General features: G+C 34.6%; 2 protein-coding genes and 1 non-coding gene across 6 annotated transcripts; 2 read left to right on the top strand and 1 right to left on the bottom strand.

Moving 5' to 3' along the window:
- The first annotated feature begins 1293 nt into the window (after nucleotides 1-1293).
- On the top strand, nucleotides 1294-6130 carry LOC100242535 (acyl carrier protein 2, mitochondrial). Its single transcript, XM_002282837.5, has 2 exons — nucleotides 1294-1705; nucleotides 5634-6130. The coding sequence occupies exons 1-2, from the start codon at nucleotides 1463-1465 to the stop codon at nucleotides 5808-5810; spliced, it is 420 nt and encodes a 139-aa protein (XP_002282873.1). The 5' UTR covers nucleotides 1294-1462; the 3' UTR covers nucleotides 5811-6130.
- Nucleotides 6131-10513: 4383 nt separating this feature from the next.
- LOC104880147 (uncharacterized) lies at nucleotides 10514-13047 on the top strand. The gene is made up of 2 exons (XR_009466446.1): nucleotides 10514-11504; nucleotides 12505-13047. It is a non-coding gene; the product is annotated as an uncharacterized LOC104880147 (transcript).
- Nucleotides 13048-15584: 2537 nt separating this feature from the next.
- Nucleotides 15585-25502, bottom strand: LOC100247667 (CAAX prenyl protease 2). 4 transcript variants are annotated; one of them, XM_010655772.3, is made up of 8 exons: nucleotides 25072-25502; nucleotides 24047-24106; nucleotides 23659-23871; nucleotides 22270-22381; nucleotides 20653-20724; nucleotides 19996-20058; nucleotides 17667-17744; nucleotides 15585-15817 (listed from the first exon to the last, which is right to left on the bottom strand). In XM_010655772.3, the coding sequence occupies exons 1-8, from the start codon at nucleotides 25288-25290 to the stop codon at nucleotides 15684-15686; spliced, it is 951 nt and encodes a 316-aa protein (XP_010654074.1). In that variant the 5' UTR covers nucleotides 25291-25502; the 3' UTR covers nucleotides 15585-15683. The 4 variants fall into 4 exon arrangements, with proteins under 4 accessions (XP_010654074.1, XP_010654075.1, XP_010654077.1 ...); XM_010655773.3 differs by lacking the exon at nucleotides 24047-24106 and having other exon boundaries at nucleotides 25072-25445; XM_010655775.3 differs by lacking the exon at nucleotides 17667-17744 and having other exon boundaries at nucleotides 25072-25438.
- Between the last annotated feature and the right edge of the window lie 840 nt (nucleotides 25503-26342).

Below are 26342 nucleotides of genomic sequence, written 5' to 3'. Positions count from 1 at the left end.
TATTTGTAATTTATTCTTACATATATATTTTACAAAGTATATTAAAGTAATTCATTATTATTAAATTATGATCAAATTAATCTTCAAATATATTCATTTATATTTTTTGCTATAAATTTTAAATGTATTTTTAACTTTAAATCCAAGTTATTTTTAATTAATTTTGAAATTAAATTAGACATAAATTGTGCATCTAATTAATCATGTGAATCAAACCAAATTACTTCTAAATAAACTTTAGTTTGGTTCATATTTTGTATTATTAAAAAGATCAGTTTGATTTTAATTTAACTATAAAGTCGACTAAAAGTTCAGTTTAATTTGATTTAGTTAACTTTATTATTTTAAAAAATAGATTATAGCACATATTTAACAAACACCTTATCACTTTACTATTCATATAAGTATTGATTTAGTTAGAATTAGTACATAAAATTTGAGACATTTAAGACATGTTTGGTATGCAGAAATGAAGAATGAGAATGGATATCTTATTCATTTTCTTGTTCATTCTTGTGTTTAGATAAGTTAAAGGAATATGAGAATGAAATAGAAAATAATTCTAATGAAAATGAAATTTTACTTATATTTGAGATTTTAATTAAACCCCATTAAGAGGTATTTTGATTTTTTAATATAAGTTATTTTTAAAATTTTTAAAAGTTGAAAATAGATAAGTTGTTTTTAATTTTGTAAAAAACAAAAATTATAAATTCAATTTATATAGTATATACTAAATTTAATTCACGTTTTATTAAAAATAAAAATAATTTTATAATTAAAAATAATTTTAAAAGATAAATAGATTTAATAAAATATGAATATTAATAATATAATAAAATCGTAAGTTATATTTTTTATAAACATTATAAAAATATGGATGTTAACATTAATTGGTTTATTTTGTTAAAAATAAATAATAATAATTCAAAATGAATAATTTCTAATTTTATTTTATATGATTTTATATATATTATGAAATCATAATTAATTAATTTTTTTAAAAATAAAAATAATTATTTATAATTAAAAATTGTTAATATTATTCTATTTTAAATGAATTTAAAAATAAATAAAATTTAATTTAATTTTTTAAGATATAAATGAGCTAAATTTTTCATTATATATATACATTTATTACTCAAAGATGATATTTTGAATTATTTTATTTGATTTATGAAAATAAAAAAATATTTTAAACTACATGCATCAATATTATTTATTTATTTATTTATATTTTCATTTCTATTTTTACTTAATATTTAAATAGAAACAAATTATCGTTCCCATTTCCGCTTACCATTTACTTGGAATTAGAACATATATAGAATAGGTGAGACTTGGTCTAAGCTGAGATCCAGTCGGATCGGGTCGAATTCCATAGAAGTGGGGTGAACTGGTATTCGTATATATCCGGGCTTGTCTGTGAGTTGTGAGCGAATCCAGAGGGAGAGGAAGAGAGATGCAAGGTGTTGGAGGTGGAATTGGAGGGCTGAGACGTTGTTGGGCTCAATGGAGTCGAGCAGGTTGCTTAAACAGCAGCAGCAAAAGAGGGGCAACTGTGCTAGGGTTTATGGGAGGAGCTAGGGTTTTCTCGCAATCAGCAGCTGCAGCTTCCTCGCCCTCCTCTTTATTGGAAAAGGAGGAGGTCACTTCTCGCATTATCCATCTCCTCAAATCCACCCCTTTTATTGATCCCTCCAAGGTATTTTCTCTCTTTCCCTTCTATCGTTTCCGTTTGTTTCCCGAGAAAATGCAGGTAATTAAAATTACTTTATTAAGAGTTCAGTTTTTTCGTTTTCGCCTAGCCTTAACAACTCATGGTGTAGGGCTCCAAGTTTCATTCTCCTTTTTCGTTTTTTTTCTTTTTTTTACTCCCTGTCAGCCACCAATGAGAGTCTTAATTTGGGATTCTGAAAATTGTTGGGATTTGAATATGGACCACATCTTTTAGGTGTCCGTGATTTCCAGTGTGGATTCTCAAGGAGAATTATGCCTCATTTCATTATGATATTTGATTGAATGACATCTTATTTTACCTATATGGCTATACCTCTATTTACTTGCTTCGATCTTTGATTTTTTTTCTTCTGTAGGGATTCATTCATATCACATAATTATGTGGGCATATCAATCAATTACAGCTCTAAATGTAAAAATAGAAAACTGATCAATCCCATTTAGCTTCCTTAAAAAACTAGAATAGTACTGAGCTAGGGCTTTCAGGCATCCTTGTTTCCTTTATCTTTGACCTTGCATTGTTTTTACGTGTAAACTTGAGCTTCTACAAACTTCCAGTTTGAAGGGTTTTTCATTATCGAAATCGAACTGGATGCAATCAGCATGCCCTTGGTTGTCATTTTAGATTAGGTATCACTCTTTAAACATTAATGCAGTTAAGGAGGATACTTCAAGGCAAGCAAATGAACTGACGTAGAATGTCATTGATACTATCCACAGACTTTGAGCAAGTGTATTTAGATCCAATACAATTTTGTATAGTGGGGACAAGGGATCATTTCAAACCATGTAGTGTCTATGAAAGATTTAGGGCAAAGGCCTGTGGACCAAGGTCTTATACTTAGGAATGTTAACAAGGGAGCCTGGGAAGGGATGTCTAGTTCCATCAATTGCCTGGGCCTTACTGACCTATATAGGGCTGTTTGACCCTCAAGGTGGCCTATGGTGTCAGTTTGGTTCTATTTGGTCTCTTGGGGAGACGTATGGGTTTCAGGCAGGAGTCTTCTAGGCCTTCCACATGTAGTTAATATCCTTGTGTAATGCCGAGGCTGTCAGCTCAACATAATTGAGCCTACATGAAATCCTATTTAGAGGTTCATGTGCCTTGAGAAGGGTAAGTGGCGAACACCTTAAACTTCATTGAGAATCTAGTTCACTTGGAGGCCTTTAAGCCCTAGGATGGGTTCATATGGTAAGTTTTGTAGTTGTTTGCGAGGCTTGCCTTAGGTGGAGTGATGGAGGCTGTCACAAAGAGAAAAAACCAGAATCTTTAAAGAATTTTGTATTAAACTCATAAGTGAATGATTCCCGGGATGAGGTTTAGATAATGGTCATCTTTTGAGGCCTCAACTTGAGAGCTGCGTACCTCATGGAACCTATTTTTTGTTCTGTACTTCTCTGACATGTTTCTTGATTGGACCATGTTATCTCTGTTATGGTGGCTATTTTTAATTTAATTTGAGACACTAGACACTATGTTAACTATGCCCTATGTGGGATAGCTTTTGAAGATTATGTTTGGTTACTAAGAAAAGAAAAAAATGTTAAGGAAAATTATTTTTTTATGTTTGGTTGTCCTATAGAGAATATCTAAGAAAATGAAATATAATTAAAATTAATTAAAAATTTAGACTTTTTCAATTTTTTTTAATCTTTATATCAAATAGTTAAAATAAGTACAATGAGTTTGAAGTAGCTTATAAAATTACTTTATTGACTTTAAATCTATTTTTTAATTTCTTTCACTCTTTCTTTCCTTGCATTTTTCCTCTCCATTTTCTATCCCTCATATTTTATAGGAATCAAACATAGCCTAAATGTTTAAAGCAACGTTTGAAGGTCACATGAATTTTTTAAGGTGCTTGGATAGAACTCTTAGATGTGGGTGGCACACTTTTAAACGTGATTTATCTACGTTTGGGAAAGCTGCGGAGACTCTTGTTTTTCTTCAAACATGATTCGGGAAGTAGTTTTTTATTCAATTAAAAATTTTAAAAATGGCATTATCCTTTTTTCTTTTTTTTGATAGGTGTCATTATCCTTGTTTTTTAGTAAAAGTTATTTTAAAATATAGTTCCTTAGCATAAATTCAATCACACAATAATAGTAACTACTTTTATTTGTATTTCTATTGTTAAAAGTAGAAGTTCAAAGCTATCCAATACTGGCCGCTAATTTATTTGGTTATGCTAGTTCATCCATAGAATTGCAAGATAATGGTAAGATATTCAATTTTTTGTTTCTTTCTTTTTTTCCCTTATCATTTTTATTATTTTCAAATATAAAAATAAAAGCAGGAAAGGCTTACTGCTTTTGTGCTAATGCTGTGAGACTTGCTCCTTCTGTATGATATTTGAGTTTATTGGGTATTGGGGGAAATCCATATGGCCTTTGCGAATACCGGCTGGCCCTTATTAGGCAGATTCCCTGGGGGTTCACTTGAGACCTCAGGTAGCCCCCTTGGGACATGTTGGAGGAGTTCAGATTCCATCCTTTCAGGAGGAATCTCTGGTGAGCATAGCCTCTGACAGGAAAAATCATCCATTGGACAAATTATTTATCAAACTCATTAGCATGTGTAAGTTTATGGATAGGGTTCTAGAAGTAGGTGTTTTCTGCTTGCATAGGTGAGAATTCTGGAGCGCTAATCCTTTCACCTAGCTCAAAGCCACCTTTTCCAGAGTTTTCTTTGGTATGTAATAAGTAGAGATCACATATGAAGGACACTAAATTGTAAATTTTTCTCCTGTTTGAGCCTTGGAGGCGAAGGGAGGTTTGTTTCTTGTATCCCTTGAGTCCCTCTTTTAGCAGTTCTTTTTAACACAAGTTGATTCTTTATCTATATATATATATATATATAAAAAGGCATACAACGGACACTAAAGGGGGTGCAACCCACGAACCTGCATAGCATGCATGGTAAGGAAAAATAAGAAAAGAAGCGACAGAGAGTTGTCCTTAAAAAAGACCTTTTTAAGGACTTAAAACTCTCAATGGACTCTGAGAATGTTATTTTTGGGGTTGCTGAATGTGACCACTGATGGGGTGGCATTTGGCAGATAGGAGAGGATGACGTTTTTTTCTACTTTCTACTGTGAATGGTTCTATTCTCTGACCTGAGACCTGGTTCCGTTTCTGCTGGCTATTCAATCCGCTGCAATTAAATAAGAATCAAACAGTATACAACAAAAGCCACTTTATCCATGAAACCTTCCAGTCTGCTTGCTTGCTGGGAGAATATATAAGACTAGAAATTTTTATTCCCACCCCCTTCCCTTCCCCAACACGCGCCTGCTCTTGCACTCTCAAACACACACCCATGCATGCATGCACACACCAACCACCTCTCTCTTCTTCCTCAACTTTTTGGATGATTGCTTTTGGTTCTACCAAATCTTATGTTCTTTTTGACAGGCAAAATGAGAGAATATATCAAAAAGAACATCAAAGAAAAATATTTGCAAGAATATAGGATTTGGAAATTGCCAAATCTTATGTTCTTGCAAATGTTTTTTTTTTCTTCTTTTCCTTTCCTTCTTTTGTGGAGTTCATGATGAAACACATTGCTCGGTCATTCTGGCAATTAGAACGACCTTAAATTTAATTGGAATTTCAATACAAGATCATATATAAAATATAGAAAAAAAAAAAGAAAGAAAAGAAAACTACCGATTATGGATCTTTTCCTGTTGATAAGACTGAAATATTAAAAACCAAGACAAGGAGTGAAATGTATGTTTGGCATTTTTGTACACTGTTGTTGGTGACAGCTGCATGATATCAACACCTCCAAATTCACAATTCCTGACTTTGTGGATCCTTAATATATTTGATTATTTTCCTTGTATAAAAATGTGTGAGAGGTAAACATGAAAATTAACATTATTTTACAGGTTAGTCCAACAGCTAGTTTCAAGAATGACTTACAACTAGATATGTTAGACAACGTGGAAGTAATGATGGCTGTGGAAGAAGAATTTGCGGTCGACATCCCTGACACTGAAGCAAACAAAATTTCAACCGCAGCTCATCTCATAGACTATATCTCAACCCATCCACAAGCCAAATGAGAATTGGAAATGTTTGCAGGTGAAGTCTTATTTTCAATATTGTTATGTTTTAATGCCTGTCATGTTCATCAATAGTTTGTAATAATTTTCTTGTGGGCATTTTAAGACACCTTTGCCACATTTTTATGTCTCCCAAAATTCGAGCACCGTCCTTTGGATCTCATGACGATGTTTGTGAAAGTCAAATATGGTTATTTTCTTACTTCTTTGATGTGAACTTGGAAAATTTCCCCAATGAGTTAATAAATTGTGGTCCTTACCAAAGGGGTGGATAATGAAGCAACAAGAAGAATGGTGGACCATGGATGTACTTTTGGTAATTTTTGGCTTTTGAAAAGGCGAATGATTTTTTTTTTTTTTTTTTAGAATTTTATTTATTATTATTCTTAATACTATCTCCATGCAAAATATGAGGATATGAGAGCCCCTCTGAAGTCTATAGCTTTGTGTTTTCGGCTTAGGTGTTTCCTAAGCAACCTACAAAGCTAGCAATACTGAGTGACACAAGGCTTTGGAAGCTCTAAGTGCTTATTTGGTGATTTGTTTGGGGAGATGTCTTTAAAAAGCTTTGTAGAGCAGATCATGGTGTCTTGTTGGATATGAAAAGTTTCCTCAAAACTTAAGAACTCTTAATAAAATGTGGGCAGTATTGGATGGTAGGCAGATGGTTCAAAATCTTCAAAATCTAACAGATGTAGTTCATTTTATTGTCGAACAAAATGGATGTGCATCAAAACATTTGGGAAGCTTTATACACTTGTTCTGCGTTATATTTTGATTGATAGGTCATCAGATCAAATTTCAATTGACAGGAAACATGGCCTCTTGTTTGTTTAAATCATTTTCTATTTTATTTCAAAGAAAATAGAAACCAATTTTAAAACATGTTTATGTACCTCAAAACTGTTCTGATTATCCAAAAATTTGAGTTTGGAAATGATAAAATTTTAAATGTTTTCAAAATTTTTGGAAAAAAAAAGAAAAAAAAGTATGAAAATAAAGATCACTTAAGGCATGTCATGTACCAAGGCTATAAAGGAAATGTGAATGATAGAAACGGTCTTGTAGATATGACACTAGATTTAGTGAGGAAGCAAACTGAAGAAGGCATCACAAGAAGACAAGTGGGTGGTAGTGGTGATTGTGTTCTAAGAAGTGGTTCCAGCTTTCATATCCTAAAGACCAACAACTCAAAAGCCAAAGCAGTATGAGTTGATTCGTGGACATCAGTTTTGATACTCCCCAATAATTGTTTTGGTGTATAAGAGGAGACAGAAAATGGGGGGAATCGATGTTAGATTCAGTTTAAGAGTAGTTACGAGCTTAATGTGAAAGCATTAAGGTTGGTAGAAAAGGTCTCACGATTGCAGCCGCTGTTAAAGGCTCTTAATATTTGGAATGTGTTCCAAAAAGGGCAGGCACACCCCCCACACTTACTCACTACTTTGCAACCAATGGTTTTGGATCATGTTATATTCATAATTTCACTTCATCTCGTTACTTTTACTTGAATTAAATTTCGTTCCTTCCCCCCCACCACCCCGCCGCCCCCTTTTCTTTTCTTTTCTTTTCTTTTCCGGCCCCATTCTCTGCCTTCAAATTACAAAGGAAAAAAAGAAGACATAAAGAGCAACATAAACAATTCTTTTTTGGAGTAGTGTCAGGCTGTCAGGATATTTATAGTTTTGAATAATTTTGTAATTGTTTTATTTTCCTTCTTATATTTCATCATTATTTCTTTTTCTTTCCGTATCCAAACAAAATCTGATTATTTGATGTTGAGGAAATGTTGGATATGTCATTGAGTGAACTCCACTTAAAATTTTCATGAATTGAATAATATAGTTTCAATCGGTAATATAATGAGGATAGAAACTACAGCAAAGGAAGGGGACAAATGATATCAATAAATGGAAGGCTTTGAGATCATATGAGATGTGGCAAGGAAAGGAGAGGAGAGGATAAACATATGTCCCCATTTCTGCCTAAAAGCATGCTTATTACAGACAACAGAATCGTGTGACCTGGTTTCACCCAATCACTCTCTACTTTTATTAACAATTGTAAACTAAAATAAAATAAAACTCGAGAAGCCCATCCCACCTCTGATATGAGGCTGAGGAGACCAAAAATGGGGGTGTTGCGGGGGTGCTTTTTACACGTGCAGTCCGTAAAATCAACACTCTAAAATAAATAATAAAGCCTAAGCTCACGTGTAGGGGTTCAATGCACTTAACAATAATAATGGTAAATCCCATCATTAGCCATGCAGGGTTTGGTATTATTATTATTACGTGAAATGATTCAAAATGACTTCAGAAAAAGCAGAGGGAGAGAGTTAAAGCCGAAGGGCCAAAGGGCCAAATGGGGTTCCAACATTGATGAGGTCATATGGTTGGCCCCCCCAACCCTATTATCACCTGTGGGTCAATTTCACCCATCTCAGAATCAGATCAGGATTCAGGCCCTTCTTCAACCATCACCCATGTGGGTAGGGTGATGGGTTGGGTCACCGGTGGGTGATGGGATCATTGAATCATTGTCAGCAACCCTATGTCTCTGCTTTGGGGCAAATGGAAGGCCATTTACCCAGATGGGTGTTGTCCATAATTGTATTTATAGGCAATGGAGATGACCATAGAAGAAGAAGAAGAAGAAGAGGAAGATGATGATGATGATGATGGGTACTCAATTGAGTTGAATGAATGCCCTGTTACAACTGTAGCCATGCAAATCTCTTGACCACTGCCATAACATTTATGAAAACAACCCTAACCCAAACCCCTTAAATCATGAGAGCCAAAACAAAAAACAAAAAACTTTTTTTTTCTTCTTTTTATTAAGTATGGCTCTCAAATGCTGCAGAAAGTAAAAAAAGAAAAAAAGTAGAAATTATTTAAGAGAAAAGAGAGAGCATTATTATTATTAGGGGTTTGCCATCATTGGTTGTTTCAGAGGAGATTTATAACCCCCTCCATTCTCCCTCAGATTCACACTTTCACCAATCACTCTTTCCCTGCACGTTCGCCCACACTGTGTTTCATTGACTAGGAGTCTAGGATCATTGTTTTGAACAATAGGTGGATGGATGATGGATCCCCTCCCCCCCATTCTTCCCTTTTTTGATCTGGGCATCATGCTCCTTTGGTACTTCATATAAATGAGATGGTATATTCAACAAATTAAATTTTTGTATTATGATTAACAACCAATATGAATTATAATGCTTTCATGCAATGCACCACCCACTTGATCACTTGAAGCATGTATAGGGGCATACCCATACCCCACTAGCCTCATTTTAAACAATCTTCTAGAAAAATGTGGGAAATGGGACACTTGATGTAACCCACAATTCAACGTTCAAAAGATCAGTTCTTACTAATCACTATTATTTCTGTATCCAGAATGGAATGGGAGGTACATTGATATTACTTGTGTCTCATCCAAAAACTTTGTTGTCATCCGTCACACCCAAATATAAAGATCAAATCAATAGGAGGTTTCAACCCTACTCCACCATCAAAATATTAATTATTTTCTTTTTATTTTTTAAAATTTAATGAAAAATACTTTAAGAACTTTCATATTCAATGTAAAAAGTGTAATATTTTTATAAATAATAAATGTAAAAAAAAAAATTACTTTGAATTTTTAAATATAATTTTATTATTAAAAACTCAAAAACCATATTTTGAAAACTGTTTTCCAACACCTTTTGAATCTTATACTAAGACGATGATTTTTAATTAGACCATTCAAAATTTTGTATTTTAGTTGCCATAACATTTGTATATGAATCCAAATTTGTCTAACTCTATGTGGGCCAAAAAAAAAACCAGGCATTAAATTTGCTATATCATTTGTAAATCAATCCAAATTTGACCAATTCTATGTCGGCAGAAAAACAAATATTTTAATTTGCTATACATTTTGTAAACTAAACCAATTTGATTAATGCCATGTCGGAAAAAATTAAGTATTTAATTTGCCAAAAAAAAATGGAAATTAATCTATTTGGGAAAATAAAAATTTGCCTTGGGATTTACAAGGAAAATTGAAGCTTATTGGAAATATTGTTGGAAAAAATGAAGGGCTTTGTGAGACTCTGGTAAGGAGACCGTTAGTTGAAAGTTATCCAAACGGGAGATTCAAAAATTGGGTGGTATTTAAAAGAAAAAATGGGAGTTAAGGAGGGAGAAAGTGGTAAATAGAGAGAGAAAGAGAGCAAAGGAACGAGAAGAAATGATTACAATTGATGTAAGCCAAACCCAAATTGAAGAGCATAAGAACGAGGTCCACGAGGGGAAGGTTGGGGGGAATTGACGAAAGTACCCATAGAGCCATCCAAAACAACACCTGTCAAGTATGATGTTTCACGTTAAAAGCCCACTCATATCATAACCCATGAGAACTCATCCTCCTCCCCCCGCCCCCCTCCCTCCCTCCCTCCCTCTCTCCCCCCCCCCACCCCACAATTATTTCAATTTCCACCCCCTAAGTATTGCCAAACCCTCCCTTCACTTATGCCATCATTAATTATGATTATAACGTAAAACAAAACAACATCGATGCCTCCTCCCCCTAGGGCCATTTTCGTCCCTCCCCATCTGCCCATAGGTTCCCATTCCCCTTGTTCCCCTCCCCCCTCCCCCCTCCCCCCTTTCTCTCTTCTCTATCAAACCCATTTAATCCTCCCATTACCCACTTCCATGGCCTCTTTCAGGGTCATTAATAACATGCACCACTTGCTCCTCATTAGGGGCAATTTCGTAACTTCATCTATACTTAATGTGTACTTATTGTTAACTTTTCATCAGGGTGTATTGTTTTTGCAATGTTCTTGTCTTATGCTTTGGTAATTGTTGGGAATTATGAGTATCCCACAACTATTATCATAGCTGCCTCTGGATGGTAGAGCACACTAGTGTACAACATTCAAGAACAAAAAATGAAAATCTTCTTAATTTCTTTTGTGTTGTAGTTTATGGTAGATTGGAGTGGCAATTGTGTAGTCTAGTAAAGTATTAATTTGTATGTAAGAGAAAAAGGTTGAAATTTGCGCTTAAAGAAAAGAAGAGGCAGTTAAAAATGGGAAAGAGAGGGAGAAAGGGAGGAGGAAAAAACAAAAGAAAGAGGGATGATGGGGGAGGGAGGGTGATGATGGAAGGGGTGCGTCGGTTCGAACCAATCCAAACCATCATTGCGAATCTTGGGACGGCCGAGCCCACCATCATTTGAGAAGAGGGTGTGGGGGGTGGAATACCCAAAATGCCCAACTGCACACCCCATCATTCACATGACGCCATATATGCCTCATCATCATCATCATGCTCTCCTTTCGCATTAAATCCTCGCCCCTACCGGCCGCCTTCCATGCTTACACATACATGATTGTTTTGGCAGGTGAAAGGCATGTCCCCCCCTCCTCTCTCACCCCAACCCCCACCTCCCCTCCCCTTCTCTTCTTTTCTCCTATATATTTACACCCTCCATTGCTTCCACTTTGTCCCCCTCCCTTCCTCCCCACTCTCCCCTCTCTCTCTTTCTCTCTCTATAAATCTGTATATCCAATTGCATTCTTTTTTGTTTCTTCCACTGCTGCTCCCTACTACTTCAACTGCAGCTTCTTGTCAAAGTATCCCCAGACCCCAAAGCGCTCTCTCTTCTTCTTATATAACCAACTTCTAAAAGGTAATCTTTTTTGAAAAGCTAAAGGCCCCCACTTCTTCTCTCCCTACTATATCACTAGTCTATTCTTTTCTTTCACTTAACTCACCTAGACATGCCCTGCTCTACCAGGCTCCATGTCTGGGTCGAGTTTTGTAGTTTTGGGTTTTTCTTACATTGTTTTTTTCTTTTAAATATGCTTTTCTTTGGGCTCTATCATGTTCGCCTTCTCTTTTTCTCACTCTCTCTCACTTTTGGTATCTTGATGCAATATCTTGCTTTGAATAGCTAATCTTTGCAATCTGCTTCTTGGATTCTCCCACCATTTCTTTTTTCTGTTTGCAGATTTTTTTCCCATGCTTTCGGTTTTAAAAAGAGAAATTCTTCTTGTGTGTTCACAAGCAAGAATTATTTTTATGTATCTCTGAGTGTGCGTGTATGATATCTGCAGTTTGTCTTGTTATCAGTTGGAACCCTTTATTCTTTTCTTTAGTGTAAGGTTTGACAGCGGAAAGAAGCTTATTTTAAATGAGTGCAGATGGAGAGAAGTGTGATTCCTTCTCATTTGCTCCCTTTATTTATAAGGGAGAGCCCATCTAGGTGTTCAGAATAATTAAGTGGGTTCAGGGTCTCCCTCCTGCTCTGTTTTCCTCTCATGATCATACTGTCTTCCTGTTTTAATAACTGTAATTATTACATCTATTTTGTATCTGTCAAACCAGAGTTTCACCACTAGGAAGCCTCAAGGAAGGCTTCTACCTCTCAAACACTTCATTTGTTTTTATTTGCTGGCTATTTGAATTCTTTGGGTAATATTTCTTTTGTTTTTTTTTTTTTTTTTCTCTTCTTCCAGATTTTTGTCAAATCAGAATTTTGAAAATATGTTATTTTCTGGAAATAGTACAAAAAGTACTGCCTCCATTGCCTTTTCTTTTCTTTTCTTTTTAATTTTATTGGCAGTTAATTGAGAATATCATCTGAGATACCCGTTTCTTACTTCTGCTACTGTTGTGTGTGGTTTCAGGTTTTCATCGTCATGGAAAGGCTGAACTCAAAGCTGTACTTGCAGAACTGTTACATAATTCAAGAGAATGAGAGGCTAAGGAAGAAAGCACAGCTTCTCAACCAGGAGAATCAAGCACTGCTGTCTGAGCTGAAGCAGAAGCTCTCCAAGGCAAACTCAAAAGCAAGTGCCGCAAACACTATTCCAGACCTCAACCTCAGCTCCTCTGCCTCCACCACATCTGCTGCCAATTCCACTGACCCATGAACCATCATGGGCAACCCTCTTAGACTCCCTTGCCTTCTTTTTTTCCTTTTTGATTTTGTGTAAAACCTTTAGCCAACAATAGTAGTTTCTCGCAGTTGTAGTTGCATAGTTCCATAGTAGTAGTATCTTTCTACCAGTCTTGCCTCTTACAGATGATATTCCCATCTTTAACATATCTTTTTCTTTCTTTCTTTCTTTCCTCTTTTGGGTGGGGGGTTGTTCTTTAGGAGATGGATCTCTGAACTTCAAAGATGTATCAGGATATCTGCTAGAAATGAATATAATCTTTTGGTCTTATTACTTCTCTGTTTTTCTGTTTTTCTCAACTAGAATTGTGGGTGAGGAGACATGGCTGAGCATGTTAGAATGTACGCCTGTCTCTCCCTCCCACTCAATGGATCATCCATCACTAGTGAACTCCATGGCTATGCCTTTATCATTCATGAATCCTAGCTGCAGGTCTTCCCATCTCTATGCCTGGGAATGGTAAAATTAACAGAAGTTAAATGCAATAGAAAACCCATCATAGCCCTTGTTTCTCTTTTTCCTTTTCCTTTATGTTTTTTAATTAAGATGATTTTTCTTTACGTAAAGAAGTAATGACATGGACATACACTTACGTGGGTGGCTAAGGTTTATGGGAGTCTGTAAGATATGAATGCCCAACCAGTCTGAAAAGCTTATTAGGAAGAAGTAACATTAGCAACACCAAACCAAAAAGAAGCATATATGGGACAAATCAAGTTGTCAAGGATGTCAGCACACATGCTCCCCAAGCGATACTCGTCCACCTGTTAGGAAGTTACATATGCTGTGGAGAATGGAGATATTCAAAATATTTGTAAAGGCTCTGTCTTTATCCTTTTTCTAATATTTCACAAAATATGATCTCCAATGAAATTTCAGATTTCCCTAACTTATTTTAAGTATGTGAAGATATAAAGAATGATATCAGCGTCTCTAAAGAATGAAGTAGTTGCTGGTTAAATGAAATTCTGGATGTGAACGGTCTAGATTTTCCTACAAGTGGAGGAGCAATAGACTTCTATACAGCTCACTAGTAACCTAGGAAATACGGTTTTTCAATACATAGATATAAAATCAGAGAAGAGAAAAGGGGCTTTTCATTCAGATTCTGTCTGGGAAGCAAGTGATGGGCGGATCTAATCAAAAGGTAACGTCATCAAAGATTCAGAGGAGAAGTCAACCAAAGTTTATTAGGTTTGAAAAAAGTGGGAACCCACAATATCAACATATGGACATGACACGCCCTCATGTCATACTCTGGTTGACCATAATTCCAACCATGGCCTTAAAAAAGAATATATCAAACAATCTATATATTAAAGAGACATATATACAAAAATGTCTTATCAAATTTTAAATGTATCTAACGTCTTGGGTCTTAGACACTCGAAAACTTCCAAGACCCTCACACCATGTCACCAGCTCAGCAAGTCAATTTGGAAGCTAAAAGGAGGATCCAGGAATGATGGCTGCAGTGTCCTTGGAAGACCCAGAAAAAGGGGCAGCCCAGCCAAAAGAAGGGCAGTCCCACAAACCCTTCAGTCTCTCACACCATTAACAGTTTGACGCTTGTTTTTTCTTTGATGGGTTTTCTTCCTCTGCCTCCCAACCACTTCTGCATTTTTAACTTTTTTTCATCAATTATCATCTTGCTCCATAATGCTAAGGCAGACTCAGGGTCATCAAAACGATATCTTATTTTCTAGGACTTTGAAGCAGTGCAAAAATCTGTACAGCTGAAGAGAAACTGACATGGTGTGGACCCTATGGTTCACAGACTCCAGTTGACTAAGATATGAACAAGCCAGAGACTGATTCAATTGCTGGGAGGATCAAAATTTGAAGTTATTAACATGACATCTACTGAATCCTCTGCGCCAAATCTTGCAAATTATGACATAGAATCAACAGTTAACACTAACAACATCCCTGCAATTGCCTTGTCACTAAAACAGTTCAAATCTCAGGATTTCCAAAGTGGCTGAGAACTCCAGTAGACAAAGAGAAGAAACTGTTTTTAAGCGAGCAAGCCAAAAGGGTACCTGGGCATGTGAGGCTTTAGCATGCTGCATACTCACGGTATTATCGCTGACTCCTGAAGTTTGGCATGTGACTCATGGTGGTTGGTTCTGCATGCAGTATCATTTCTCAGTTCTCCCCATAAATCCTACTCCAACCGACCGAGTGAGAGACTCCAAACAGTTGATATGGAAAAAATAGAAGAAACTATGAAATGAATATAGAATCCCAACAGCTAGAAGTATACTCATGGCATCTTAACTTTTGCATTCTTAGAGGGACTGTGAGAAGCTATCTTTGAATTTGCACAAGTACAATATTATCTGGCGTCTGACGTAGGCATCCAATGTCCTATTCCACAGTGATGGATTTCATTAATATAATAAATTACCATGAAATTTTTTGAATTGTTAGAGATTAAGTAGTGACACAATATCATATAAGCAAAGGCTTAATGAATTTAAGATTGCCCTCCACTGGCTAACTTCTAAAGGCTATTGGCTTATTGTTTACTCTTTGGCAGATCATGAGTATTGATGTTTAGTAATAAGAACTTTCACTATTATACAAGAACCTGTGGTATATACCATATACAGACCCAGTTTTATTGATTCTTGAACAGAGTACATTTATGAAGCAAAATTTGAAATTTCTGTAGCAAAGTATTTATGGTTGTTCTGATATGATCATCAGGCAGTTGATGATGCCTTAACACAGGTTTAGTCTGGTAACAAATTCAAAAGGCCGACGAAAAGGTAAGAATAATGAAGAAACAAGGATCAAGATCATAACAGGTAAAACAACACAGGTTCCATTTTATTTTCCTCTTCCTTTCCTTTTAGTTTTCCCTTAACAGAAGGTCTAATCCTTCTTAATAATTCACAGGTCTAGGTCCAAGTACAATATCCATGCCAACACCTGCAATTATCAGTTCTATCATTATACAAAGCTGGGTCTGTAACTGGAAAAAGCAGCCACAGAAAACCCACCATCCCAGCAACAAAGGCCACACTTACCATCCCTGAAATAAACAACCAAGACAAAAATGAGATGACATGAGAATATCACTAAAGAGAATAGGGGGTAGATACAAGGTAAGGATGTAGAAAGTTGTGAAAGCAATTAGGCCACTAAAATTCCAAATGCCTAACAGGCGAACAAGAAACAAATCTACCAGAGTACTATGTACTAAAAGCAGAAATTTAAGTTCAATATTTGATGTACGTTTTAATCATTGTCAATGACAAATCAAAATATTTACACAGCTCAATGTTTCAAAATATCTTGATACCACAACTGTATCTCAAATTTTAGATATTTGAAACCCTGGATGGTTCAAACCAAGGACCAAATCTAATGACTCTAGAAATCTAACTATATGCCCTTTCCAACCTTCGACCTTCTCATGAGTGTACCAAAATAGTAGAATAAGGTAGGATGGCAGTGGTTTGTCAGTGTCATCATCATACTCCAGCCACATGGGTACAACTTTTAAGTTCCAATATCACGTAACTGCATAGATCTAAATAATAGAATATCACATGAGATTGCAAGAGTTTGGTTCATAAATACCATAATATTCATAGCATCTATAGGGTGTGCAACCTAAAGTTGATTGATATGAATTAAGTTTAATTAAAAAAATGAATCACAGGAGGCAGTTGAGGGTTGAATCGGTAAGAAATTGGGGTTTTTATTAAGCCAAGGCAAAGGAGTTATGGAATGTGGGCAGGAATTTGAGAAGTACCTTCTGATGCTGTTGGGGATGAGCAACAATTCAGGTTTTGATAGGACACGTGGATTGGAGAAGAGTCACCAAAAGTTTCTTCTCCAAATCTTTAGTTGCAGGGAGTAAGAAAATGTAAGTGTGCCACTATGGTAAATTTGGACGGATTTTTGGAACCCAAGCTTCATGAAGTTTCTGCAGGACCAGGACATTGAGTCAATAGATTTTCCTACAATACATAAATAGAGCTAGAGGGTTGGTGAAAGGAAAGGAGAGTATCAGATGGCTAAGGGTTACGATCTCCTAATATGCAGAGGAAAGTTTAACCCCAACTGATATCTTAGACTACCTGTTTCTACATTTAAGTGTGGTCTCTTTTCTTTCTTTTTTTGGTGGGGTGTACTATGTGGTGCCCTGGAATAAATCTCCTCTCTTTTATGTATGGAATGAAATTTAAAAAAAAAAACTAAGAACCACAAACCTCTATTTTTATTCTGGCTGATGCAAAGGAAAGGAATTTTAGAAACTTCTGTAGAGGATTAATGGTTTGCACTACATAAGCATATGTGGCTAGGGTCTTGAGATCCCATTGCAAGGAAAAGGATTACTTGTAAGTTTTTCTGGATGAATTAAGTTGACTAACTTAGCTTTCTTCTTTTCTTATGCTGTGCATGTAGTTAGGGCAATCCATTTAGCACTCTCTATATGTGACATCTTTTCTTAAGCTATGCATATAGCTGTGTTGTGGTCCCTTTAGCATTGAAATAGAATCTGCAATGTGACTTAAAATACATACAAACAAACATATGTAGAATCCAGATCCAAAGAAGCCAAACTTCATATCAACATTGAAGCTTAGATTTGTGAGATATACTTAAAGCTCTAACTTTAAACTTTCATAATTCAATTCTTCCTGACATCAGAAACTGAAGTTCAACCAAACTTCAAAATCTTAATCAGCAACTTTGGCGAAACAAAAGAATTTTTTTAAAAAAAGCTCAAAACCAAAACAATAGTAATTATTAATAAGTATATTTACCAACATATATTCCATGAAAACCTTGAACATCTGCACTTTTATGGAATGGTTCTATACAGTTATGTTATGCATGAAATTAGTTGAGGAGCCAATTAATTCACATACCTTTTCCCTGTGCAAACAGCACAGGCAATCCCATAAAATTACAAAATATATGAGCAACTATAGGAGCGACGATATGTCCTGCAAGAATAATGATAGCATGAATCTTGCTGAATCAGAAAAATATCTTACAAAGAGAGACCAGACAGGATGCCCCATATCAAACAATGAAGTGTCCCATTATCACTGTTAACCAAAGCAAATACTAAGGGGCACACAGAACAACAAACATGTCAATCAAACAAATCTAGGACTACATTGATATTTATATCCAATAAATTCAATATTGTTAAGCATCTTCTTAAAATAAAAAGATCTGGTGCAATCTTGTCATCAATGAGGAATGAAGTCACTTGCTGAAAAGATAACTGAAAGAAATCCATGAGTAGGTTTTTCTTTTTCCTCTTCTTTTGAGACACCCTAGTCCACTACCATTTCTACATGCATGGTGGTTCAATGGCAGTATCAATGTCGTCTTTCCTACAGTAAACAATTTAAATCCCACCATTAAACCTTTGCTAGGATTCTTAAATTTTCCATTTGAATGTTAGGATTTTATTTGGATCTTAGATCCAACTGTTTGAGTAAGCACAAATAACATTGGCCGGCAGCAGCAGCAACAACCAATAAAATTACCTTTTTTTTTTTTTTTTTTTTTGTTTATAGGTAAATAAGAACTGTATTAAGAGAAAAAAAAAGTATACACACTGTATACAAAAGAGAACAAAGACAAAAAAAAAGTGCAAAGACACAAAAACCCACTACCACGCCCTATAAAGAGTCTACCCAAGCCACAAAGTCTAACAACGACAAAGAACCATCCTCAATATATAATCTAACCTAATCCCAAAAAAGATACAAGAAAGAATTTTTAATTGTTTGGTCCATCCTTTCACAGTTATCAAAAGCCCTCCTATTCCTCTCCTACCATAAATTCCAAAACAAACACAACAGAGAAACTTTCCACGCTTTTTTTCTGCCTTTTACCAACAAAGGACTTGTACCAGCTTAGAAGGACTTCTCTAACTAAAGAGTGCATCACCCACTGGATACCGAAAAATGCAAAAATCAATTGCCACAAAAGATGAGCTTTTGAACAATGAATGAGAATATAGTCACTTGTTTCTTCTTCCTTATACAAGTAGCATTTATTAGGAATCTTCCAACCCCTCATTTTGAGTTGATCTAGAGTCAAAATCTTGGCACAAGGTACTTCCCAAGCAAAAAAACTAATTCTCAAAGCCACCCAAGAATTCCAAACTATGCCATAAGGGAATGACTCCACTCTCCTATTTGCCAAAGAGGAATAAAAAACCTTAACAGAAAAGGCACCATCCTCTATAAGCAACCAAACCATAACGTCGTCAGTCTCCAAAGAGATGGAGGGTGCAAACAACCTCCCAAAGAAGGATTATACCTCCTCTAGTTCCCAATCATGCAACTGCCCAGTAAACCTAGGGCTCCAGCTACCATCTTCCTAAAGGTCACTCACCCAAGCATCTTTTGAGGTAGCTATGGAATATAGCTTCAGAAATGACTCCCTCAAGGACGAATCCCCATTACCATTGTCATTCCAGAACTTCACACTGTACCCAAACCCAACCTTAAACCCAATTCTAATCTTGAAAATCTCCCAACTACCCCTGATTGCTTTCCACACCCCCATATTGTGCCCTTTTCTCACTTCTTTAGCGCACCACCCCCCTCAACTTGCCCATACTTGCCCACAATTACCCATTTCCAGAGAGAATTCCTTTCACTTACAAATCTCCAAGACCATTTGCCTAAAAAAGCCTAATTTAGGATGGATAAATCTTTGATGCCCAAGCCCCCTTTCTGTTTCTCCAAGCGAACAATAAAGCAATTTACCAAGTGCAGTTTTTGTTCCAAAGGCCCCCTTCCTCACAAAAAGTTCCTTTGAATCTTTTTCAATCTAGCAGCTACCCTCTTTGAGATGACAAAAAGAGACATGAAGTAAACCAGAAAACCAATAAAATTACTAATGCAATTTACAATCTGATATTCGATTCAACCAAACAAAGTTTTAATTAAAATTTTTACCATGATTTCAATTTTAAAAAAGATTATGTGCAGACCAATATGGTTAACATGTCCATTGCTCAAACAACATAAAATCTGACCTTCAATTTATCTTAGATCAGTAACAAAACTTTTATTTCAAGTGATCACAATGTCATGTATCTGGGAAAATCATATTAAACTAAGGATGCCTCTGTCTCAAAATCTCCTGGAAACTAGCAATGAATCATAAAAGATATAGTAAAACCATTTGTGGCTATAATCATCTGATTAATAACAAGCAGTCACCCACCTGTTCGGATGAAGAGAAGAGATGCATAAGACCCGAAGATCACGGTGTAGCCAAGCTGGAGACCTGAAGAAAACAAAAATATAATACCATTGAGCAATGTGAAATTGTCATACAAATTATATAATGGCTTTACAGATGAGAATGAAGTACAAAGTAAATACAGTAATAGCAAATGCCACAATAACCATTTCTTTTGCATTTGCATTAAGGAGCTGCATGGTAGCACTCTGGGACCAAGATTTCCACTTCAAAATAAATTGCAACAACAATCCTAGACCTTCAAATGTATGTATCACCACAAATTCCAAACGCACTTCATCCCTATTTCTAATCCAGAAGATTTTTACTCTTTCCCTGATACTGCATCCTTTTTTTTATGGGACAATTCATTTTTTTACCCACCCTCAAGGTTGGTCAGTTGTCCACCCACCCCCAAACAGGAGGCCACCAGCATGCAGGCCAGACAAAGGAATAGAAGGGAACTATTCATGATACATGCAAATTACTAATTATTGATCTACTTATCTCCAAAATGACAAAAAATTTCAAACCTGCCAATAAAAACATTCAACGAAAGAAAATAATCTAATATCCAGCTAGTTATGACCCCAAAAAAACTGGTGTCAACCAGTGGAAAAAGACAAATTATATACATACCTGCAACCATGAAAGCTTTGAGTAGGCTACGGTTGTGTTTGCTATAGAACTCCAATAAATGGTTTAAATGAGCTGCAACATAATGGTAATGCAAAATGAGACTAGTTTGCTTCAATCCAATCTCAATTTAGCACTTAACAATACGTATAAAAATGCTGATTAAATATTTCTTTTGATAGGGAAACAAGAGAGAACTTTATAAAGGCCCCTAATAAAAAAGGGGGTGCAATCCAGGTACATAGGTAGTATATATGGCACATACAAAAGAAAAAAAAAGATCCAATTAAATGTTTTTGTACTAGTAGCAGATGAAAGCAGAAAGATCGAAAATTTGGAAGAATATTCAAGGTCATGAAAGAGAATAAGAGGAACCAATGGTCTTCCTCCCTTTACTATAGGGTCAAACATGCTGTTTTGAAGATAGAAATAGTAAATTTGAAACAAGGAATATAATAAATTGTAGTAAGTAGATAACCAAGTTCTAACGATGTGCCTATTCATTATTCATCAATTATTTCTCTAATTTTATGATAACATTCAAGTAAACAGATAATAGTCACAGCAATGCCTATTTCACCATTGCCATCATTTTTTCTCTGATTTATCAATAATAAAAAATAAAATATTTATGACTAGCTTTCACAACCAACATAATCGGTCAGGGCAACATGGGTATCCCTAGCCAAACCCAAGATAATACCAGACAACTATAAAGTCCATAAGCTTGGCTCCTTACATGATGAATAAAATGCATGTCAATAAGCGAATAGGTGCAACATAAAAGTTACAGATATACATTATATTTTAAGAACATCTTCATTGCTACAAGGCTTAAAAGAAAAAAAAAAAACTTATTTATTTAAAATTCAGTACACAGGATCTTTAGCTACTTTGGTTGTTCCTTGAGTTCTGTTGGCCACATTGAGAAAGACTCTGTTAGGGTGGCATAGGTCCTTCATCTGTAAGAAGCACAAGAAGGTCTGGACAGTTGCTCTTTTATGCAGTTTTTGGACTATTTGGAAAAAGAGAAATGGAAGGTTATTTGAGAATGAGGAGCAATTTACCCAAATTCTGAAAAACACTTTTCTTAGTTTGTTTGATTTTTTTTTTATTTTTTTATTTTTTTATTTTTTTGTGGGTAAATATGTATATAGGTGACGGCAGTTTGTCTCTAATTGATTTTATTGATTGGTTGGACTGTTGGTATAAGAGAAAAACCTATTTTTTGGTTTTCCCACCTTGGTTGTTCCTTGGCTTTTTTGTTGTTTTCTTGGTGCTCTTGTATACTTATCGTATACTTTGTTGCACTCTTTCTTTGGTGTGTGTTTATAATATCTCACTGTTACTTATCAAAAAAAATTTCAAGTAAATTGCTTCTTTTGAAACTGTCTTAGTACAATAAAGTCCAGGAGAAGTTGATGCTAAAAACTTCAGTAATTGTGATGTCAAAGTTTTTGAGCTTCACCACAGAGATTCCAATTATTTATTCAGCTTTATTGACAAAAAAAATGCATAACAAGTCACTGAGCATGATAAAGGAGCTTATGAATTTGAAACTTAATAACTTGTCTACAAAAATATAAATATCTAGTCTAAAAATGCAATTTATCAACTTACCTAAGCTGAAGAAAATAGGGCAGAGGAATATGACGCTGTATGTTTTGAATCCTCCACAAAGAAGCAAAGGTATCATACATGCTCTAAACACCAATTCTTCTGTGAATGGTGCCTGCACCATAAAATGCTGTCAAGGATTGATAAAATGGAAGATAATTGTTACATCTTTCAGCCTATAATGCTCTAAAAGGGAATTAATATATGCAACCAAAGACAACCTAAACTAATTCCTTTATTTAGATATAAGGAAAAATAAATAGAAGCAAACTGAAGTTTTTTTGCTTTGGTTGACACAAGACATAAGAATGAAATATAATATAATGCAAATTATTTGAATATTTGCACATTGACTCTTATACTCTGCTGAAATGTGTTAATTAGGTTTGAGTGGAGAAAATAAAATTTTCATTAGAATAACTTGTTTTTTTCCTTCTTGTTTCTTTCTTTATCCTTTACAAGATCCAAATGGAGTCAATAAGAGTTAAGGTAAAATTAAACCTCTAACTTTCTATCAATGCAGATGACCAATTACAACACAAAATAACAATGGAAAAAAGTGGTAGTTACTAATTTTATGGCAAGTTGTTATTAGATACCAACTTTGTCTCCCTAACACTACAACCTCAAGGCCAAATGTGGAGCCAGAAATTTATTTGTGAGGAGGCAACCTTCATCAATAATAAGCTTAAAATAATTTTTTTCACTAATAAATAGAAAACCTTATATGTTGATTAGTAATATTTATATTCAATGAATTTATCATTATCCTTCACAAAATCTTATCATGCATCCATTTGTCTCCTATAGTTGGGCCTAAGAAATTTGGTACCTTTATTAAAAAATAATAATCTCATTTAAAAATACTATCACTAAGAATTTCTTCAAAAAATTTATATAAAAAAATTCAAAAATACTTATAATTGATAAGAAATTTCAGAATTTTATGAAGGAAAAGTAAAAAATGCTTGTAGTAAAATCATGAAAATTGGAGCAAGTGAACCTCTTTATTTGGAAGCTAATTATTTGTTATACTACTATTTCTTTTTTCATTTCTCAAAGGAGAAAGTTCTAACTTTCGGATTGCTGCCAAATATGTATTCAAAGCAATCGTAGACAAGAAAATGGATTAGTTTTAAAACATGCATGACAAGTACCAGGCTCTGGACCTCTGCCAGTGCTCAAGGCTTAAATCAGTAAATCCAAAATATATTTGCAATGATTCAAAAGATCAACAAAACAATGTAACTTTGACGGGCAGTTAGACACCAGAAAAAGATAAACATGTAAATCCCATTAAATTGTTACCCATACAAGATGTCAGCCTTTTAATTTTAAAGACAAATATGCTCACAACCATGATGGCTATACAAAAATAGTAAAGATACTAACCACAACATAGTTACGCCAAGCCAGGATACTGGAAGCAGTTGAGAAAACCCAATTAAGGATATTTTGTGGGACATTTTTTACATGGTTGATTGCTATGCCTCTGCCCTGATTCTTATACTGCTTCCAAGAACTCACGATTAAGAGAGACTTTAGAAGCAAAGATCCAGCGTACATTAGCGAAGTCAAAGAAAGAGGAAACACCATTGCTTGCCACTGTTTCACAAATAAAATTGCATTTCAGCATGCTAATTTAGCTATCCTTTGCAATCTGCAGACCATAACAGAATATAGTTGCAAATTATAAAAGCAAGATACTGGCTCCTCCCTGGTACTTTCAGTACACATCAGAAACAGATCATAAGATGATGAAATAAATAACAATTCTTACAATATGGTCTATTCGGATGCCATAAACGTCAAACAAATGTGACACCTCCCAGCTTCTCATCTAGCATTATCAGATATGATGAAATTAAGGTAAGCTGTTGCCATGGAAATTATTAACACAGATGCCAGTACATTTATACGTAAACCATAAATATAAACAAAACACAGGCAGATTAGCAAGAAACTTAAACAAAGTTGAGATGTGTACATTACTATGACTCCAGTGAAATGGAGAATGAAGGTGGGGGGTGTCATGATGATTAAATTTGGCTCTTGTATAAAACTCTACAGCAATACTTATATCATTCATGGCAAGGGAATTGAATAGTTAAAGGCTAAAGAAGGTAGCTTCCCAGAACATGTAATCAAATCCTCTAGGTCAACATAAACAACAGTTGGCCATGCATTCAAACTAGAAAGTTGAGAAACAAACAAAATATTAGAGAAATTAATGCATCTGAATTTCAAAGTGAGATGTAAAAAGCAAGTTGTAACAATCCACTATTTTCCATGTAGATATTGTCCGCTTTAGACAGAATGGGCCCTCAATGGTTTAAATCATGTTTAAATAAGTACAATCCAGCTCAAAAAAAAAAAAAAGCAATCTACCACACATTTAACATCAGCTCACAAACACTTTTACACTATTGTTGTCCATACATGAACAGATATTCAATCAAATTGCTGCAATTATTCAAAGCCAAATAATGGCCTCTTGAGAGGAATGGGCCACTCAACCCCCAAATTTCAGCATAAAATTCTAATTCACACTACATGGAAGAACATAAACACAAAATATCAAACTCAGTACCTAACCATTAGGGGCATGATAAACAAATATCTGATTATTTGATAGCACTAAAATAATCTTCTAAATAGAGTTCAAGTATCAATAGGCATCTGTAAATATGTTGGCAGAGAAGCTGCAAGCAGAGCCATCAACGTTCATTCAATCAAACATCGGAACGTTGAACAATTTCACTCGCAGATCAAATAAATAAATAATAAAAGAAAGAGAGAGCATACAGGGAGGAGGATGAGAGCAGAGAGGAGCATGGAGACGAGGGAAGAGATGGCGGCGCAAATGAAGCGACGGATCATGAATTGCTTGAAGGAGGAGGGAGGAGGGAGACGAAGGACCCAAGTGGGAGAGTAGAGTATGGCGACGTAGAACAAAGCCATGGCCGTACATGCCATCATTGCTACTGATTTCGTTACGCTTCCTTCACCTGCGTCTTCTTCCATTTACAGAGTTGAGAAGTTTCCTCGCTACTCTTCCTTCTCTCTCTCTTTCCTGCTCTTCCTCTGGAGACGCCCAGTCCGTTTACTGCATTTTGGGCCCTTTCTCCTTCACAATTCCTCTTCCCATTTTTACTGCGGTAATTTTTTGTCCGCCCCCTAAGTCAATCTCAGCCCCACTGGGCGTGGCTTTTAAGAAAAGAACATTCGGATTTTCCTTTTCTTTTTCTAGTTCGGAAAATCTGAGTAAAAATATAAGAAAAAAAAATATATATATATATAAAATAAACAAACAAAATAAAAAATAAATTAAAAATCGATAAATTATTTTTATTTGTTATTTTAAACTCATTTTATTTATTTTAAATCATAAATGATAATTTAATTATACATAAAAAATTTTGAAACTAAACACAACCTTAAATTATTTTTTCATATAAAATATGAGACAATAAAAAAAATTGTGAATTGTGAACCACAAAAAATAATTAAAATTAAAATAATAATTTGCACAAATAAAGTTTGTTATTCATTTTTTCGAGAGATAATGAGAATAATAATCTAAATAAACAAAAAATAACGATCTAACCCACTCAATTCAATATTTAACTTAATGTATTCAACTCAAATTCAATATAAACTCATTTTTTTAAAACTCGAATTAAGTTCAGATTCATCTAATTAGGCTCGAGTTGATTAAGTTGATGAGATTACATAATTTAAAGTTTATATATATATTATATATTTATATGAAATTTTAAATAGTAAATATAATAAAAATTCAAAATAATAACAAAAAGACAAAAATAATTTTATATATCTTTTCAATAAAAAAAGTATATGATATAATATTTTTTTTATAATTTTTTTTGAAAATTTAAAAAATAAAATAAATGTTACATAATAGGATAATATTCATTATAAATATTATAAAAATAAATAAATTGAATTTATTAAGTTTTGAAACTTAAAATATGTTTGACGGTAATTTTAGAAAATATATTTATTTGTTTTTAATATTAAAATTTTATACTTTTCAAATATTAAAAATATTAAAA

Source organism: Vitis vinifera, chromosome 8 (assembly GCF_030704535.1).
Source record: "Vitis vinifera cultivar Pinot Noir 40024 chromosome 8, ASM3070453v1".
NCBI classification, from domain to species: domain Eukaryota; kingdom Viridiplantae; phylum Streptophyta; class Magnoliopsida; order Vitales; family Vitaceae; genus Vitis; species Vitis vinifera.
Note: the sequence above shows the minus strand (reverse complement) of the source record. Positions and strands in the feature narration are given on the sequence as shown.